This window comes from Aythya marila, assembly GCF_965140915.1.
Source record: "Aythya marila genome assembly, chromosome: 3".
NCBI classification, from domain to species: Eukaryota; Metazoa; Chordata; class Aves; order Anseriformes; family Anatidae; genus Aythya; species Aythya marila.
In genome coordinates, this window is record NC_139044.1 from 48,550,803 (window position 1) to 48,569,904 (window position 19,102).

Genomic DNA, 19,102 nt, shown 5'->3' on the forward strand with positions numbered 1-19,102 from the left:
ACTGCCTAAATTCACATGCTTCCATGTGAGAGCTTGCAACTGTATGATGTATCTGCTGATGGAGATTAGTCAGCACAGCCTGTGAACCCTACACAGTAGGGTTCATCACAACAAAATTCAGCTAACCCAAAACCCTACGTGTGTGGGTGAACACTACACCCCTGCCCCTGGGACTCATAGGCAACACTAAGTTGAGCAAGATCACCTTACACAATACCTACTTACCCCACAATCATGAAAACAGAGTGGGTGTGAAAAGACCTCAGAGCTGACACTGCTGTTCCTGCTAACTACAATGGAAGTAGGAGTTGACAATTCAGTGCTTCAGAAAACCTCTAGGTCAAGATCTCCTACATTTCTTGAGAGGTCAGAAATCCAAGCTTGCTCTAGAGAAGCTTGCTGCCAGGAGACAGTTGAAGAGATTTTGTTTTTACTATCTTTTTTTAAACTCACACAGAAAACAGAAAAATTACACTTTTTTTTTTTTTTTTTTTAATGAAATAGAAACAATTTATCAGGAAGGAATTGAAATTTATTTCCCAAATTTAATTTGATTTTATTCTGAAACATGCATTAGATTTTTTTTTCTTCCTCTTCTTGTTAATAGCTGGTATCTTCATTCTTTGTTACAGTATTGCAGGAATCCTGATGGAGATGTGAATGGACCTTGGTGCTACACAACAGACCCAAGAAAAGCCTGGGAGTACTGTGACATTCCCAAGTGCCGTAATTATTCCTTTAAAGACTAGTGTCTCTCTTTCTTATATGACCATCTTTTATGACCTCTGGAGAGCATTCAGTGATTAATCTGAAAGACTATTCTAAGACAGTGAAATAGCTTTAGAAAGATTAAGGCTTTGGGGAAGTAATGCTTGAAACTAGTGTCTGAATTCTTAAGAGTAGTGCTTACTCCTCAGAAACCCCAAGTAGAACACAAGATTTTCCTGGAGCACACTGAAGCCCATGGGGGTTTTGCCAGGTATTTCAAAATGTGGCTGTCCTGCAGAAATTGTCCCTGCTCCTGCTTGGTCACCTGGCACAACTGAGTCATAAGATGCGTGTGGCCAGGCTGAACAAGGAATACTCTTACCTCAGCAAAATTTTTGCATCCCCTGCTCATGTGACTCTGGTTCTGACCTGGATGTAAAACAGATTGTCCCTCTTCTGGCCCCCAGTATTTAACCAAATTCCCTTGTCTTGTTCATTATTAATAACGCAGTTCAGAACTCTGAATGAGGTGGTGTAAAAATGTAGATAGTCATAATGTTTTACGGCATTTTGATTTCAAATCCTTTCGTGTCCATCACAACAAAAGCCAGGCCAGGAAATAGTTCCCACTCAAAACAAGGGTGACTTTCTTGATGCTTTATCCTCTCAGCTGCAAGCAACAGAAAATATGCTTATATGTTTATGTACCTCTGATCAAGACCCCAAAACAGAACAAACAAGAATAAGATGCTCTATAATTTGCACATAGCGTAACTATGAAAGTACTACTGCCTTGAAAGTGTTGGGCTGGGACTTGTAGGGGAAAAAATGCATTTTCAAGCGATTATTGTCTTCATTTGAGGATCCATTTTCTTTTTAAAGTACTTTTTTTTTGTTGTTCACTTAAAAAGCAGAGGAAATATGCTTTTGCCTTCAGCTTCGTTATTTAGTTCCTTTTGCTGACAAAAACAAATCTATATGCCATGTTGTTAAGAGTCAGTTTTCCATGGCTAAATAAAATCTGCCATTTTTGAATAGTTCTGAGACATCTGAAGCCTGGCATAAGAGTGGACAGATTTTTTTTTTTCCACAGAGACAGGGATTGAATTTCATGTGCTGTACCACTAAGATTAGTTTGAATACAGCTGGCTCTGCAGCTTTTGCATTGCTGTCATTTGTAAGAATACATTTAAAGATGTTGGGAGAATTTATTTCTTCTTTCTCTTTTCTTCTTCCCTCCACTCCTTTTTTTTTTTTCCACCTCATTGGAGTTTTAATCGTGTATTTTGCTAAAAACCAAGAAGCATATGAGAAAAAAAATTACCAGACATTTTTAAGCGTGGCAGGTGAAGGTAACCTAACGAAACATAGATGGTATGTAGTATATAACTGCCTGCAGATCAAAACGTGAAGAGATAAGTATAAGAGGTTCAACTTCTAGTTTTCTGAGTGCAGAGTGAATACATATAGCAAATACTCCAAAGTTCCTCATAGGGAATTTTTTTTTTCTTATTCTGTAGCTCCTGCTCAGTATGAGTGTGGGAAATCCAAGGTCAAACAAAAGTTGTGTGCTCAAAGGATTGTTGCTGGGTGTATTTCACATCCACACTCCTGGCCCTGGCAAATCAGTCTCCGAACAAGGTATAGCCATTCACCATCACGCTAGACTTCACAATCAAGAAACTTTTGCATCTCACAGGATGTTACTGTACATGGTTGCAACACTCTAAGGGAAAACTTAATTTGCATTTAAAAACTGTAGAAGGCTTAAATGCCTCTAAACTAAAAGTTGAAAATAAACTTTATTAGGCTATTCATTTATTCTAAATTAGGTTGTTTAATAATCTTTTAGAAGGTAATTTAGATAACCCAGAATACTCTTATTTTATGACAAATACCTATAGAATAGGCACAATTGCTAATTTGAAAAATGCTGTTATTTCACTAAAAGGAAGAAAGAAGTTAAATCTGTTATTATGTCCTGCTGTAGAGTCAGTATCCTACAAGGAGAGGAAACAATTTAAATTAATAGCTACTACAGATCTTGTTTAGGAATCAAGGCCAGTTCCAAAGCTTTCTGACTAGGATCAGAGCTGGATAAAAGCCATGATCTCTAAAAAAGTATACATAAGTGCATAAAAAGTATACAAAGTGTGCATAAGGCTTTCCACTAATAAAAACACTGGTTAATAATAATAATAATAATAATAATAATAATAATAATAACAACAACAACAATAAAGCTGTTTTTGTAAAAATGTCTACACAACACTACTGTCCTTGTAAGAAATATTGTTCAAGGAAAGTTAAGTGTTTGATTCCTAATAAAAATGCAGAATAAGAGCTTCAGTTTGTAAAGGCTGTGCTAGAAGGGTTAACTGATGAACTGCAGTGATGTGCAATTGACTTGCCCACCTTAAACCTTAATTTCTGCTGTATTACAGTTTTGGCCTGCATTTCTGTGGGGGAACTCTGATAGACCCACAGTGGGTTCTTACTGCTGCTCACTGCCTAGAAAAGTAAGTATCCATCATAATCTGCATCAGAATTCTTAAATATGAGATAGAAAATAAGAGGAGAAACAAAATGGGCCTAATAACCAACCTGAGCTGTCTCTCTACTCAGTTTGCACATACAAGAATTGAGCCGAGGCTATTTGTCATTCATTAAAGCAGAGTTTTGACTGAAAAACAAGGAGTGAGAAGTGTTAAATTTATCCAGCAAGGTTTGATTTTGTAGGCCATAATAAAGGATTACAAAACTAAGCTTATGCCAAAGCTGGCTTTACTTTTCTTCTTTTGATAGCAGAAGGTGCCCAACAGTGTCATAAGAGTTCTACTTCCTGGGTGTGCATTCATCAGCTCATTGTGTGCAATCATTTCCAATAGGTCATCACGGCCATCTGCATATAAAGTATATCTTGGATTACACAGAGAAAGAGCATTGGAGTCATCAGTGCAGAAAATAGATGTTGAGAAATTGTTCAAGGAACCGCACAGAGTGGACATTGCTCTACTAAAACTGAAGAGGTATCATTTCACCTGAAGTGTTCCTTCATTCTGACAGGACAGTTTTGGTGTGCCTCTATTTTGACTAAATAGTGATTGGTTGGGGGTGTCGTTGAAATGTATATTTCTTTACATGCTGTGGCCCTCTCTTTGTTCCCTTTCTGCAGAAACTCCAGTGGAAAGCAGGGTGATTCAGTTGCAGGGCTTCAGAAAGGGAAGGGGCTGCTTTGGGAGGGGAGGATGACTAGGGATGGTGACACAGGCTGGCAATGTGCTTGGTGCCAGCCATTGTGAGGCAAGGTGGAGGCAGCAGAGTAGATGGAGGTTGTGCCTAGAAGAGCTTTCACTGTGCATCTCTCCCTACACACTTCTACTTTGGTAAGGTAATGAGGATTGAAAGCTGCAATGTTAATATGTGTGAACCCATACTTTTTCCATGATAGAGTGAGGGGATTTTTTCCAGTAGTTGTCCTCTGTGCAGGCAAGTAGTATGAACTTTTGATACAATACCTTTGGTTGGCCCTGCTTGCATATGTTTCCATTGGTATGAAACTCTCTCCAACATGCTGTTGGAGACAACACCACCACCAACAACAAAAAACATTTACCTGAAGCTTAGGATTTCAAGGGAAAAAAAAAAAGGCTGACTGTATAAAATCTCTTTAGAAAACTGAAGGTACTATGAAGGATAAATGCTTTAATGATTGCTCCTGAATGAGTGTTTTGTTTGTTTCTTTCAGCCCAGCAATCATCAATAATCATGTAATCCCAGTTTGCTTGCCTAAAGAAAATTCTGTGTTAGGAGGAAGAGAGGAGTGCTATGTGACAGGTTGGGGAGATACAAGAGGTGAGACAGAATTAACACACCCAAAAGCTCCATTTTTGGAGCTGGGTATAGACTTGTGTCCAAAATACATTCACTGTGTGCCAAAAACACTCAAAAAAGAGCTTGTAAGTGTCCATATTTTCCAACCTAGATGATTCTATAATTTTATGATGCTTCATCACAATTCATCAGGTACTGCTTTTCTTTCCAATGTCTCCTGATTTAGATTGTCCAAAATCACTCAGACTGATGTAAATTGAAACTCCCTAAACAAGTACTAAAAGAGGAGAAACAGACCTAAGGACATCAATTCTGTGATTCTGTGATATTTACTCATTTCTCAGTCCACTGTGCTTTTCCTCAAAGTGGTCTTTTACACATTCAGAAGGAAAGTTTTTCTAGATTTAGGCTATTTCTTAATCACATGAAGTCAGTTTGCTCATTCTCTCCAGTGATTTTTCTCCCAACCAGCCTTGTTCACAAGGCCTCACTCAAATATAAACATGCTCACATTTTCACACCTCCTACTTTGTCTTGTCTGAGAAGAGCATCTTATCTTCTCTGCCTCCTTGCTTCTGCCCGTCATGCCATTTTCAATTGCCTACTTCCTACCTGCTTTCTTCCACAGAGAGAAATTCTCAGATACTGACAAATAAAATGGCTTGGGAATGACTCCCCCAAATATTGTGGGTACTGAATCCATATGGATTTACTGTTGGAACAGTAAGGGCAAGCAGTGCAATGTGGATTTTGGTGGGTGGTAGAGGATTATAAGTGCCATGATGCTGATAACACTTACTGATTTTGGAATCACTCTATGTTATACATGGAAAGTACATGCATAGTGCACAAATGCTACACTTATTTTACTGCTTATTCCTATCACAATGTTGTTTTGCAGAGATGCTCACTTACCTTTGTCATTCATTGTGCTGTTTTTTATTATTATTTTAATATATATTGTTCATTTGCAAAGGAACTGGTGGTGATGGCTACTTAAAAGAAACTGGTTTCCCTGTAATTGAGAATAAAATATGCAACCGCCCTGAATTTTTGAATGGGAAAGTCAAAAGTCATGAACTGTGTGCTGGGAATATTCATGGAGGTACAGATAGCTGCCAGGTAAGAAATTCTATGAGTATCAGTTTTTATTGTAAATGTTTTCCGATCAGATAGTACGTTGCCTTCTGTTCCTTAGAGGCTTAAAATTAGCCTCAGGATGTTGCCACACCACCTGGTTTAAGGGCTGAAAAATGCATGTGGATTCTATTCTTTCTTTGCTCCTTCATATGCTGCTAGGAAGCACGGCAGGTAATTTTTCAGATACTTCTGAACTACAAAGCAAATGGAAATACATGGCAGCCTGAGCCAGGTGTATGGGAACCAGCCTGGAATGACTAATGGTCTGATGTTTTTCCAGACCACTTTGTTTGTCTCAGTTAGACTAGCTCCAATACTATAGCTAAGTTAACAATCCAAGTCATCCCAGTTAGCATTAAAGGATCAGTAGAGTGGAGTTTGCCATTTAGGCATACCAAAGGCCAAAGGAACAACGAGTTACCAAGCATCAATGCCTGTGCAAGTCACTCCATATGAAGCAATCTTCATGCTGAACTTTCCTTTTGCTGAAAAGGAAGAATATAGTTGGCAATTGCTCGTAATATCTCACAAGCAAAGCATGAAGGCTTCTCCGGAATTCTGTTTTGAAATTTAGTTCTTTGGTTTATTTAAATGCATGAAAAGGCTTAGAAATGCTTAACATACTGAATAAAACTGGAGACTTTTCTTCCCTGAAAAGGTAGAGATGACTCTGGAAAGAAGTCCAAAACCAGCAGATTGCCTGCCTCAGTAGGCAAGTCAACACCACTGCCAACACAGCACAGCTACCCTATTCACAAGTACGGTGATGCTCAAGCAAGCCATTGAGGGATGTGCATTCACGTCTTAATAACTATGTCTTGAATGCATGCACTCACTTGGTCTCTGACCATGAAGCTGTAAACACCTCAGAGAAGAGACTGAGGAAGGAAGCACAGATTAACAGTTACTAAGGGCAGTAAGATTCCTGATGTTGACATTTATTTGACTAGAAGAGTTGACAAGAAGAGAGAACTTTACAGTATGTGTTAGAAAGCTCCTTTCTGGTTAAAGCTCCAGTGCTTTCTTTTAACATATGAAGACCTCTCATGCAAGAGATATTTCTGTGCCTCCTGTAAGAGTGCCACGCTTTGCACACTGGTCTTTCATTCTGTTCTTTCTCACTCTGTTTAGGGGGACAGTGGAGGACCTCTAGTCTGTCTGGACCAAGATAAATTTGTCCAACATGGAGTCACTTCTTGGGGCCTTGGCTGTGCCCAACCCATGAAACCTGGAGTTTATGTTCGAGTTTCTAATTATATTCCTTGGATTAGGAGTGTAATGGAAAACAACTGATACTGGGTATGGACTGCCCTCTCCTGGAAAGCAGTATGCACATTAGAAATTACAAGATTCCAAGTGCAATATTAAAGCTACAATCATTCATTTAAAAAACAAAACAAAAAAACAAAACAAAACAAAACAAAAAGTAAAATAAATATGATCATCCATTTAAAATTGATATAAGTTAATGTTTATTGCCAAGAAACCCAACTGATGGTGTGTTACCCTCCTTCTGTATATTCTGTGGTTTGCTATGTCTGACAATAGACCTACCCACCTTTGAAATACTTGTCAGAAAAACAACATCAACTGGAACTGGACACCTGCATTTCAATCTTATATGAGACTCTACAATGACTTTTTCTTGTTGTATTTCCCAAGATGTTGTGTCTCAAACAAAGGAAAAAAGGAGAATACTTCTCATTTTCTATGAGTTGTTTCATCCTTTTACCAATTCAGGGACACAAAACAAAGAAGAAACTCACTGTATTTGTCTTTTATGCCTGTGAAGTTTTATTAGATATTTCTGATAGCATTAAATACATAGAACAGAAGAAAAAGAAGCAAACACAATTGGTTTGTATTTTCATATTTTTTATTGACATATAAATATGTGTCAGCAGAAGTACAAATGTTCCATCAGAGATATAAAACAGTGAATAAAAAAAAACCCTGACCACAAAGTTAGCCCATAGTGAAGACAAAGAAATAGCTGATGTCAATCACTACAGCAAGTAATGACAATGCATGTAACATATTACAAACTTTCATTGTCCACAGTACCAGTCTTGTTTCACTAACTTTGTTTTACTGTATAATCGTTACTTGTATTTTTTTTTCTCTAAAAGAAAAGGAAGTACACAGGCTTGTGGTTACAGGAAATGAAATCTGTTCCCCTAGACCAACATCTCTTAAAATACAGCTACTTCTATGTGGTGCTATAATGGCAAATTTCTTCTTGATGTTTGAAAGAAAAGACCAGAAAAGACCCCCAAAATTCAATGCTGATCTGCTGAATATACATGTGCAGTTATACACACTAGGGGAAAAAGCTCTCCTGGTCTCTCTGCCAAGTAATGACAAATTTCTGAACCATGAAGCATTTCAGAAGTTACCTCTCTTTCCATTATGGGGATTTTATGTTTCATTTTACATTTTTTATTTTTTCTTTGTTCTTCATCTATTGTCTGTTTTCTGTTGTCCAAAAAGAGATTTTCCTCCCAAAACACATCATAAAAATAACTGATTTCAGTTGTCCAATAAGTTCCTGCTGTTTGTGAATCATGTCACCCTCCCTAGAAATGCATTCACATTTTCCATGGCTTCCCCCAAGAACAAGTGCCCATGGAGGAGATGGGCTGCATTCTAGCAGTTTTTTGTTTTGTTTTGTTGTTTTTTGTTTGTTTGTTTTTCTCCCGTAGACTGTAATGGGAGATTATATTCTGGCTAAAAATGTCCAGACATGCCTGAGAGGCTATACACAGCCCACCTAAATGATAACTCTTTAAAGCATGTAAATTGTGTAAATTGTGATCTTTTCCTTCTATGAGAGTGTCAATGACAATATATCACATATATATCACAATAGATCACATCATTCATTGAGCTTCTAGAATGAGGTGTCTATCACATGCAAGACAACTAAAGCTGGCAATGTTTGCCACTCACCCAAGGCTGTGTAACCCCATCATCACCAGGCCGTGCTAACAGGTTACTTTTCACAGCCTTCAAGGGGCAGCCCAAATTCACACAGACACAGAAGGATTCTCCATCTTACAAAATCTACCTGTTATGGGTAAGAGTTAGCACAGGAGCCATTACTGAATATAAACTTGTCCTGAATTTAGACCTCCTGTTGGCATTCATTGTTATTGTATTAAAGTCAGAACACATACACAGCCTTTTTTCTGATGTTCTCTACATAATTAATTCTTATAACATAAATAAATTTAATCTTCTGACACTGCCTCTAGTTAGTTTACATACAAGAATATTTTACTTGTATCCTCTTCCAAGCAATGTATGGTGCTATGCAAAACAAAGCACAATCCAAAAGGCCAGAAACAAGCCTTCACCCCTCTCACTTCTCAAGCACCTTTCAGTCATCTACAAACAGCAACAGCTGGCAAATAATATTGACATTAGTTCGTCAATGAATTATAGCTTTGAATGACCTTCACCGTTCTTCCCAGACTGCTGCAATGTCTACGAAACTGTATAAAAAATAAAACAAAATTCACGAAGGAGAAGCATTAAAGGGAAAATGGAGGCTTAGCTCATCCAGCATCACATCTGAGCACCTCCCCATGCCTCCCAAGGGCCAGTGGGGTCTGGCTGGCTGCCAAGAAGCCAGGGCTGAGTTCTGTGCTCCCACCCCACACTGAGACACAGCAGCGGGTTTGCCCAGGGTTTGCACCAGGGCAGTGCAAACCCATGGCTTCCAGTTCAGGGCTGGTCTCTGCCAGACAGCCCTGGGGAGCTTACAGCTGCCACAGGATGATCACATTGGTGTAGGAGGAGTGTCCCCCCCACACCAGTAACTCCAATTTCAGGCCATATGCTAATCACCAATTTGCCAGATGTTATGACATATGCATTTAGTTTCATACCTTCCAATCACTCCTGACTTTTGCTAAGCATCCTTTTGACCTCCAGCTATGCCTCAGAGGAAATTAAGAATAGCCTTGAAAGACAGACTTTCATTGCTAACTATTCAAAGCATGCAAACTTTAATTTGAGATTACTAACATAGATCCTGTTTTCCTCCAGCATGGTTGGTGGTGTGGGCAGTTGCTGGGAAAAGGGAGGAAGAGCCAGGAACTGTTGAAATGTCTGCTATACTCCTCACCACAGGAAATCCCCATGCACAGCAGTCTTTTTGCGCTCTTAAGATGATAAGACTGCAGCAGTAGTCATTCAGCTGCACTGACCTTAATGTTAGCATCACTCATTTGTGTTATGAAGCCTTAAAACCCATTCCTATATTTGCCTATGCCAAATATTTTGTTCTGAGCTAATAAAGCCCTCTACAACAGCTCAATGTCTTTCTTTGGTTTAATTCTCCATTGTTAACAGTATATCATTTGGATGCCACTCTCACATCCTTCACCGTAAGGACACTGTATTGACTGTCTGGCTCTGGCCAGGACCCAACTCTTGGTGGAGAAGCTCACAGGGACCAAAACAAAGGCAGGTTGTGCCAGCTGTCTGCTTGCAGAGCCACAGATCCAAACACTTGCTACAGGTCAGCTTCAAACAACTGGGTCCAGTTAATACTTCCCTCCATAACCAAACTTGTCTTGTCCCTGCTCATTTTCCCAAGACAGCTAAACATCTCTGTCAGCATCCCAGATAACTTATCCCCAAGGCAGAAAGATGGCCAATGGTGTGAATAAGAGCAGCTCTGGGAGTCAGCTTGGCCCTTGTCAGAGTGAGGTGATTTGGTTTGCAGGAATGGACAGAGACTGTAGCTTAGAACATAAAAAAAAATAAAAATAAAAAAATCAGCATATCTGGCACATGAACCCCAACAGGGCCTGGAAGGAGGCAGTGGTGGGCAGCTGTATGATCTGACCTGCAGAGCTAATGCCTTGTCACAGCCACATAACAGGAGAGGAGGAAGAGGAGTGCTGCCACATTCAAGAAAGACCGTTAATGGGCAGGGCTTTTGTCACAGAGTGTCACTGGGAGATAGGAGCAGGCTGGGGTGAGGATCTCCTGGTCTCATCCCTCCTGACCTCAGAAAGGTCTGCCCTGACCAGCACCCTCCCTCACAAGACGTCTTCTCTTCTCTTCTCTGTCCAGATTCTCCAAGGGCGAAGAAGAATGGGCTCAAATACTCATCCTCCCTTCCCCAAAGTCATCCAGTTCTTACCATTTCCAATTGTCCTCACCCAAGGGTATATGCTAACAATAGAAATAAACAAATGGCTCAAATATACAAATAAATAAATAAGAGCTCACTGAGCTAGATAGTGCATCTTTTTAAGCAGATCTGTTCTACCTAAACCAAAGAATATTCCCTTTCTGGAAACAGCACTTAGAAAAAAAACAAATTTATTCCATATTTACAGAAAAATACGCTGCTTGTTCTGAATGTCATTACACTTAGAAGAAGAACATGCATTTTCATCCACACTCTGCAGCAAACTTCAAAGTGGCAGCAAAGTGCCAGAATAAATTCCCAGTGTGGGAACGTGGTTCTTTGTTCAATGCCATCCTTCAAAGATCAAATATAAGAGTTGGTGTCCCGATGTTTCCTTTTCTTGCCGCATTTACCATAAGGACTGAAGAAATGGAAGAGGAGGGGCGTAAAGGTGGAAGAAAAGAGAAAAGAGAGTTATAGTTGAAGATACAGTACTGGCACGTTTATTATCAGTGTAGAAAGTTTCCTTATTCTTTTGTTTGTGTATCAAAGTGGGGAAAAGTTGCTGATGCAGGATCCAAAACCACACTGTGAAACACTAATCTATGGCACTACCTCCTCAAGAAATCTACTGCCAGGCAAGCCAGTGTGTTCCCTGAAAGCCTGCAGCACAATGAAGAATCTCACTTGCAGTTTCCTAGGAGTGGGGAAACTATGTTTATATCTCTTCAGCTACAAATTCATCTTGTAGGTGACTTTTCAGTGGCTTCACAAACTGTGGAAAAGCTCCCATTATCAAAAGCCCTTCCTCACTTGATGCTTTGACTGAGGTGAGGGCTGGTTTTCCTGACCAGAGAGCTGCAGGCTATGTTTTGCAGCCTCTCCCTTGTACACTATCACTTTCTGTTTCCAGAAGTGCACAGGACAACTTCGTGCCCTTATGAGAATTTTTTCTGTATTTACAGGACCTGTCTCCATAATTTTGTTGTTGTTGTTTCTTGTTTTTTAACAACCTGACTTAGTGGTACTGAAAAAGAAAATTGAGGAAAATATCACCTGCTCATAGTATCATCCTGATTAGGGAATTTACTTTGACACTCAAAATACATCAATCATTTATGACAGATGACAAGGTTAGAGGAGGACACCCTAAGGAAACCTCACATGGGTAAAAGTAAGAAAATACATATCATACCTTGATAGCTGCTCTACATCCTCCACTGTCTCTGGTAAGGAGATTCCCTTTGTCTCTGGTAAAAGCATTACTAGGATCCCGCAGACAACTGCAAGAATACCTACAGTGGACACGGAAGAAACAAAAAAAGCAATAAAAAAGTATTATAGCAATTGTGTTAAAGCAATAAAAAAGTGTAAAAGTGTTAAAGCGATAAAAAAATGTTACTTTTCTTATTTTCAGGGTTTATCAGCTGAGGAAGGCTTACTCAGATTAAGATTAAAGTGAGATGTTTAAAGCGCAACATGTATTTCTGATTAATCCTGCTTGTAAAAGCACCTTCATGATAAATTACTTTAACCTATTAAAAAACAAACAAACAAAACAAAACAAAAGAAAACACCTGAGGGCTATGGGTTCATTTGCAGCCTGAATTACCCCAAAAGGGATCATTTAAAGATCAAAATTTTACGTTCTTCAACAGGTGCAGATAGTGTGATTAGATAATGTGAACACAATATTTCTATAAATGTCTATTATTGGAATAATGGTAATTTTTTAATGTCTTTTTTTTAATGTCTTTTGTTTTTCCATTTTTGTTTTAAAGCTAAATTTGTCATTATTACCATTAGCACCATTTTCCCTTCTTACTTTATTCTATCCCTTTTGCTTTTTTCCCAGCCACATGTACTTCCTTTAAGATGGGTTTATTTGCGGACTTCAGCTTCCTTGTTGGAAAAAATCTACTTTTTTTTTTTTTTTTTTTTTTTTTTGTTCCCGCAGACTAATTTCATAGGGCTCATTTCTCCAAAATTAAACTGAGGAAAAGAGTTTTAGAGGAAGAAGTTGTGGCTAATATAACATCCGGTCTTAACCGTATATACAAAACAGAAAAGCAAACCAACTAACCAAATCACAGAATCACAGAATCACAGAATTTCTAGGTTGGAAGAGACCTCAAGATCATCGAGTCCAACCTCTGACCTAACGCTAGCAGTCCCCACTAAACCATATCCCTAAGGAACAAATAAACAAACAAAAAACAACAAATATTTATTAAAGGACATCAACCTCCATTATCCAGAGATTGAGCTTATTTCTCTGCAATTACAGGACTTAGCTGCAATATTTCTCAGTCTCGAAACACCTCACATAATTTCTATGGTTTTTCAACCAAGTTACTGAAAGGGCCTGAGATCTTCCATCGTGTGCTGTGAAACCACCCATACCTCACCTATTTGCTGGTTAGGCTCTTTTGCTAGACGTGAAGGTTGAGAGGGGCTGGCTTGAGTGGGAGATGAGGCCCATGCTACAATTTTGCCCTAAGAAAAAAGCTCAGCTAGGAGGAAAATATATTAACAAAAAGTGTATTTAAAGTCAATTCTTACTGAAAATAATTAGAGGTAGCTCCAACCAAACAGCTGCTAGTCGGAAAAGCAGGAATGGGGCTATGATCCCACCTAGGTCACACAAACTCGAGCACAGGGAAACACCAAAGTTTCTGGAAAAAAAAAAATAGTGCCAGATATTTGAGAGATGCTTAACAAACAGATGAGCAGCAGTTTGAGAAGCAGCATGTAGGATTAACTCCAAAATTATCTTGTCAGTATATGCCATCCACACTGATGAGCAGCTTGCTGTTCAGTAAGGAAACTCTGGAGAAAAGTGAGTTTTACTCAAAAGCAGTGAAATAGGTGAAAAGCTGAGGGAAAAGTTTCAACTTACCTCAGTATTGTTGGGTACAACTCGGAGTTCACAAGGTAGACAATTTCAAAAGCGATTGTGATGCCCAGCCTTCCCAGCGTGGCCACCGTGGTTTTGAGCCATGGGATATCTGTCCGTTCAAAAAGAAACCCTGGTGAGCCGTGCTTTACCAAACCCTGCGGCCTGCTGCCAGCCAGCTCTCACTTATAGGGATTTTACTCCGGTACCTGCACTGGTTGCAGCAGAACATTTCTCAGATATAGGGGCACAAGGAAAGCCTCTGCCCTGTTGTCTATGAAGTGCAGATCACAGTAAAACACAAGCAAGGGTGAGAAAACTATATTTAAAAAAAAAAAAAACTGTGATAGGTGGTGGAACAACTCCTCTCTGCCTGAGTGACCACGCACCCTCCTTGTCAGAGGCTGGTTATGGAGCTGAATGGATCACGGGTCTCCCTCAGCCATGCCGTTTCTATTCTCCTGCTCCTAAAAGAATAAGCCCCAAGCCCTGTCAGCGAAAACTACAATGCAGGAACACTGAATCAGTGCAAGTCAGACTGAAAAACCACTGCTGTAGATATCAATCTATATTGACATTTATTGCTTTCCGACATCATGAGAGACTGCTTTGGAGAATCAGAAATAAATTCCAACCTTATGATTCAAGGGGTATAACACTGTTCTCCTTAGAGCAGGCCAACTACAATTCACTATTTGTTTAGCCATTGCACATTAGACACACTCCTAACCATGTTAATTTTGAGTACCCTTGCCATGTACCTCGTGAAGGCACAGCCAGCTCTGGGTCGCTCTGACCAGCTCTCCCTGCTCTGCTCAGTCTCTGCAATAGTCACATCTGCACCACAGGGCAGAGTCATCCTGCCTCACTGTATGCAACACTTCAGCAGTCCTCGTGCCCTATCTGGAGAGCTGGTGGCCTCTGGAAGAGAGCCACAAGGAACATAATAAGGACTGCTGCAATGCCCTTGCAAGAGGACAGTCTGCCATATGAAACAACCATGACAGGGCAGGCTGGGAGGTTAGTGAAACAGCAAGCCTGAGCCTGTCACGAAGGGGAGCTCTGCCACTGGAGAGGGCTCTGGTAGTGGCTGTGTTTTCTCATGACTCAAATAGGAGGAACAAGAAAACATTTCAGTTTGCTCTGAAGTGGAAAATGGATGCTTGGATGTTTTTCCCTTCCAAAACAATCAAACAAACCCCCCAACAAATTTCATCCCATGCTGCGAAACTGCCTTTGCCCTGAAAAGCTCTTTTTTCAAACACTTGCAAGAAAAGCAAAGGCTGGAAAGAACAAAACAAATTCACATTGTCACCCTGGCACCCCTTCAGTCTGTTGGGCCCCTGAGGTGAGGGTGACGCACGTGTGGCTCTTCCCTCTGCCATGGGACTTGAACTGTGTGAGCACCCCAGGGTGACCAAGCCCTCATAAGTTGCCGCTTCATTTCACATCTGTGCAAACACTTCTCTTGAAAGCAGGACTTGGGACTCAGGTGTTCCATCTGTGATCTCCAGGACTGGGCCCTCTGTTTCTGAATTGCAGTGCCCCATGGTGGAGAGCAGGCAGGCACCCACTCATGGCCTGATGGCTTGTCAAAGAGGCTTGCAGCAGTGGGGACATAAGCGATCATGGGCAAGATCCATCAGCAGAGCAGAGCCAGCCAGCATTCACAGACTTCAGTGGTCTAGCTGATGAACTCAAATAAGTGAGGACAACACTGCATCATCCCAGGGTGCAGTCTCACAGTCACCAGTGCCAGCACCACAACAGAGTACTGACCTTCCTGCTCCATATCCCTGTCACATCATTTCTACTTCTACTGAAGCAATGAAGCTCCTCAAACATGCAATACAATTTTAAGTATTTTTGGAGAAAACCCTCTGAAGGAAGCTTAACTGAGAGGGAGGTGAACTAACACCCCTCTCTGAAGTATTTCATTTTGCACTCACTGCAAACCTGCCTGGTCTTGTCAACACGTCTTACCTTGAAGCGGCTCCCTGTGGCTCTTCTCAAGAAAAACTATTGTCCCATGATAAAATCTGGAGCTAAAACCTTTAAGGCTAGCCGGGATTGTCACTCGCTTTGATAGGAACATCCCTGGGAGGAATCAGCCTCTCTAATGCCAGTTTGGCTGCCAGTTCCTAGCTATACTGAGGCAAAGCACACTGACATGGTAACACAGGGTGCAGAGCACCTTCAAATGCTTCCCTGGGGATACACACTTGGTGGTACAATAAAACAGCTGCACAGGAGGGAAAACAATTTAAAGAAAAGAATGGAGTGCTGGGAAACCTTCAAGCAATATCAGACCCTTTGGTCATTCTTGAAATCAGTTAAGAGTGATGTAATTGAAAGTCATAGCTTTTCTCTACCCACTTCAGCATTGTCCAAAGCCCTGGGAGGGTGAGGGCAGGGAAGCTGTCCTTGTTGCCTGCTGCAGACCCTACACCCTGTTGTGGTTTGGATGGGGATGGAAGGGCTGGGGAGAATAAGGGTGGGCAGAGCACATTGCAGCCTGGCATTGCTGGGCCGCTGGAATGACCTGACAGTGCCAGGAGAGCCATGACATCAGGGGAAGGTCTTGAGAGGTTAGGCCATATTTTATTTTTCTAGGCATCATTTTATTTTTGAATGAGGAGACTCCAACAGTGCCTCAGCTAAATCACTGATTTCTTCCATTTTTAAGTGTCTTCCAAGTCAGGGAATGTATCTTCCTCTCGTGTTAGTATATTCTTCCCTTGCACACATCTTCAAAACAATATAGGGCCTTTATATACATATTTTCCATGACTACACCCATATGCTGCTCACTGCCCATCAGAGATCTGACCATTACATGTCCCAGGACAGTCTATAAGTAAATAAGGAATTGTTTCATGACTGTGGTGTTGCTTGAATCACCAGCCAGCTTGTACTTCTATCTACCACTTTGTGTGGCCTCCTGTCCTTGCTTAAGGGGTCAGAAAGAAGATATTGACCTAAAGATCTTGATGTTGGGAAGGGTTGGAAATTACCTTCTGGCAAGAAGGCAGTAATGAGACATGCAATTCCTGCCACAAAGTTGCTTATTGCGAAGGGAAGGCGCCGGCCAAAGCGATCAATTGTCACTAAAATTAGGAGAGCGGCAGGCAGCTCAACAGCTCCTGAAATGAAGAAGTCCAGGTAGAGGTTTCCTCCAACAATTCCTAGGCGCATGACAAGCCCTTGGTAGATCAGGGCACTTGTGAACCTAGACAGCAAAGGGAAAAAATACTGAGAGGCAAACAAATGACTGCAGGCAGCCAGAAAGACCCTAAAATTCACGAGGGGGTTATTCTTGATAACACCTCACCCTTGTAACAAGTAGCACTGAGGTGGGCACTCACCAGGCATACATCAGGATAAGCGTGTTTCTCCTCATCTGAGGAGTCCTCACCAGGTCCAGAAAGGAGGGATTGCTGACCTCTGCGTTGCTAACAGTGATCTGAGGAGAAAGGCAAGCAGCAAAGTCAGCTGTCAGATGTCAGGCAGGCACTGGAGCAGGGTTTCTAAGTAAATGCCGTGCTCAGCAGTATTTCAGTCAAGCAAGCAAAGGTGCTGATGACCTGGTTTGCTGCTTTTAGCACTCCAGAGGAGTGTGAAGTTATGGGAAATAGCTTACAGCTGAATACAGCTGCTGGCTTTCCTTCACAGCGACCATGCAAAAATTGGAAAGAAATCCCAAATCTTGACTAGAGAGTAGAAAAATGATTTCCTCAGAGTAAACTGAGAGAGGTTGACCTGGAATGCCTTGAAAGACAATAAATGGCTTTTGCAATGTCACAGTCACTTGGAGTAGAGAATGTCACAGGATGGCCAAAGCTATCGGGTTGTCAGAAAGCTGCTGGTAATACACCTGGGCACCAGGAAGTAAAGAGAAGTGTGAGAAAAATCAGATCTGTGAAGGCGCTTGGGTGATGCAAAACTTAACTGGTGAAATTCAGAGGAACTTAAAATATAAAAGCACTATGATGAGCAAGGCTTTTGCCCTGAAACAACTAAAAATCCCACAAAGTATGAATTAACAGTTCTCATATGCCTGAGAGGTACCGTAAATCTGTTCACAATTTCTCCAGTACAGACACAATGAGGCAGTCGGTGAAGTTATTAGCTAGAAGGTTTAACACTAACAGAATGGGCAGGGTTTCATGCAGCCTGTGATTATGTTTTGTAATTCATTACCATAGGATTTTGTGGAGCCAGAACACATCCATGGAGGCTGGCTCATCCAGCAGGTTTTAACCATGATGGGTCAAAGGGACACCCTGACCAAGGGGTTCCCCAAGCTGGCCAGCAACTGGGGGAACATACAAGGGGAAGAATCAGTCTACTCCTGTCAAAGATGTTGCCCTTAATTTGTTTCCCAATCATCTACTGTAGGTATTTACAACACATAATAATACTAAGACACATGCTGGCAGCCCTTTGGTTTTTACGTTCACTTTGCAGATGAGGAAGACAAGGAAGAGAAGGCATAGGTGGTTTTAGGCAGGGACCAATATGGGTCTGCCCAAGAACTGGCAGCCACAGCTGAGGTTTCCATCAGCTCTCAGAGAAGCTGTGGAAGACATGGGGTTAAAACTGATGCACCATTTTGAGGAGAACTCCAGGCAGCCTGGCTGCTGGGACTCCCAGATGTTGCCCCCTCTTGCGAGGAGCCTTAAGAAAGCAGATGGAGGAGCAAGCCCTTCTCTGCAACCAAAGCACTCGCTGCCCTGCACCCACACAAGGAGCCCAAGGACACAATCCCAGCCCATGGGGAGACAAGGTGAGAAGACATAGAGGTATGTGGGATCTCACACATCCATGATGAGGCAAGAGGCAAAGCCCAAGGCATTTGCCAAGGGGCTCCTCAGCTATGCCCACAGTTCTTCTGTGTTGTTCACATCAGAAGATAGCACAGAGAGATTTGGCTGGCTGAATTTAAGCATGACTTTTTCGTTACTAAGTGCCACAAAACTCGGACAACAAGTGGACAGAGAAATGCCACATTTGTTTGAACTTCCTTTCTACTCTGTCTTGCTTTTCTTCTGCAGCCAGAGCCAGAAGTTTTCTTCAAGGCACTGCCACTACTGTTGCATGCCAGAGCACTTTTAGGACAGGCTGATGTTGCCAGGTTTCTACACTGCTCTTGGACTCTCTCATAATATGGTTATAAAGCTTCCGTGACTTGTTTATAAGAGCAGGCTGCCAGCCATCATCTGTGCCTTTGTGCAAATATGGTTTTAGTCCTCCAAAGGACCGAAGATAAACTCAACATGGCTGTTACCATATATTTTTATGTCTTAATAAAGTCATAATAACCCCAAGCATGACTGAGCATTTTTTATACATGAAGAAAAAAATCACTGTGGAGTCAA

The 19,102-nt window shown here is 41.2% G+C and overlaps 2 protein-coding genes across 2 annotated transcripts in view; one reads left to right on the forward strand and one right to left on the reverse strand.

Moving 5' to 3' along the window:
- PLG (plasminogen) overlaps window positions 1–7,137 on the forward strand; it is a 60,370-nt gene extending 53,233 nt beyond the window's left edge. Inside the window, exons 33-39 of the mRNA XM_082756164.1 lie at window positions 633–726; window positions 2,229–2,349; window positions 3,153–3,227; window positions 3,597–3,737; window positions 4,457–4,563; window positions 5,519–5,664; window positions 6,814–7,137. Of these exons, the coding sequence (XP_082612290.1) occupies window positions 633–726; window positions 2,229–2,349; window positions 3,153–3,227; window positions 3,597–3,737; window positions 4,457–4,563; window positions 5,519–5,664; window positions 6,814–6,975 (846 nt within the window). The 3' untranslated portion in view covers window positions 6,976–7,137. The remainder of the gene's footprint in view (window positions 1–632; window positions 727–2,228; window positions 2,350–3,152; window positions 3,228–3,596; window positions 3,738–4,456; window positions 4,564–5,518; window positions 5,665–6,813) is intronic.
- Window positions 7,138–7,282: 145 nt separating this feature from the next.
- SLC22A3 (solute carrier family 22 member 3) overlaps window positions 7,283–19,102 on the reverse strand; it is a 30,885-nt gene continuing 19,065 nt past the window's right edge. Inside the window, exons 6-11 of the mRNA XM_082756432.1 lie at window positions 17,090–17,187; window positions 16,739–16,953; window positions 13,728–13,836; window positions 13,391–13,503; window positions 12,024–12,123; window positions 7,283–11,249 (exon numbers count right to left, since the gene is read on the reverse strand). Coding sequence (XP_082612558.1) covers window positions 11,192–11,249; window positions 12,024–12,123; window positions 13,391–13,503; window positions 13,728–13,836; window positions 16,739–16,953; window positions 17,090–17,187 — 693 coding nt within the window. The 3' untranslated portion in view covers window positions 7,283–11,191. The remainder of the gene's footprint in view (window positions 11,250–12,023; window positions 12,124–13,390; window positions 13,504–13,727; window positions 13,837–16,738; window positions 16,954–17,089; window positions 17,188–19,102) is intronic.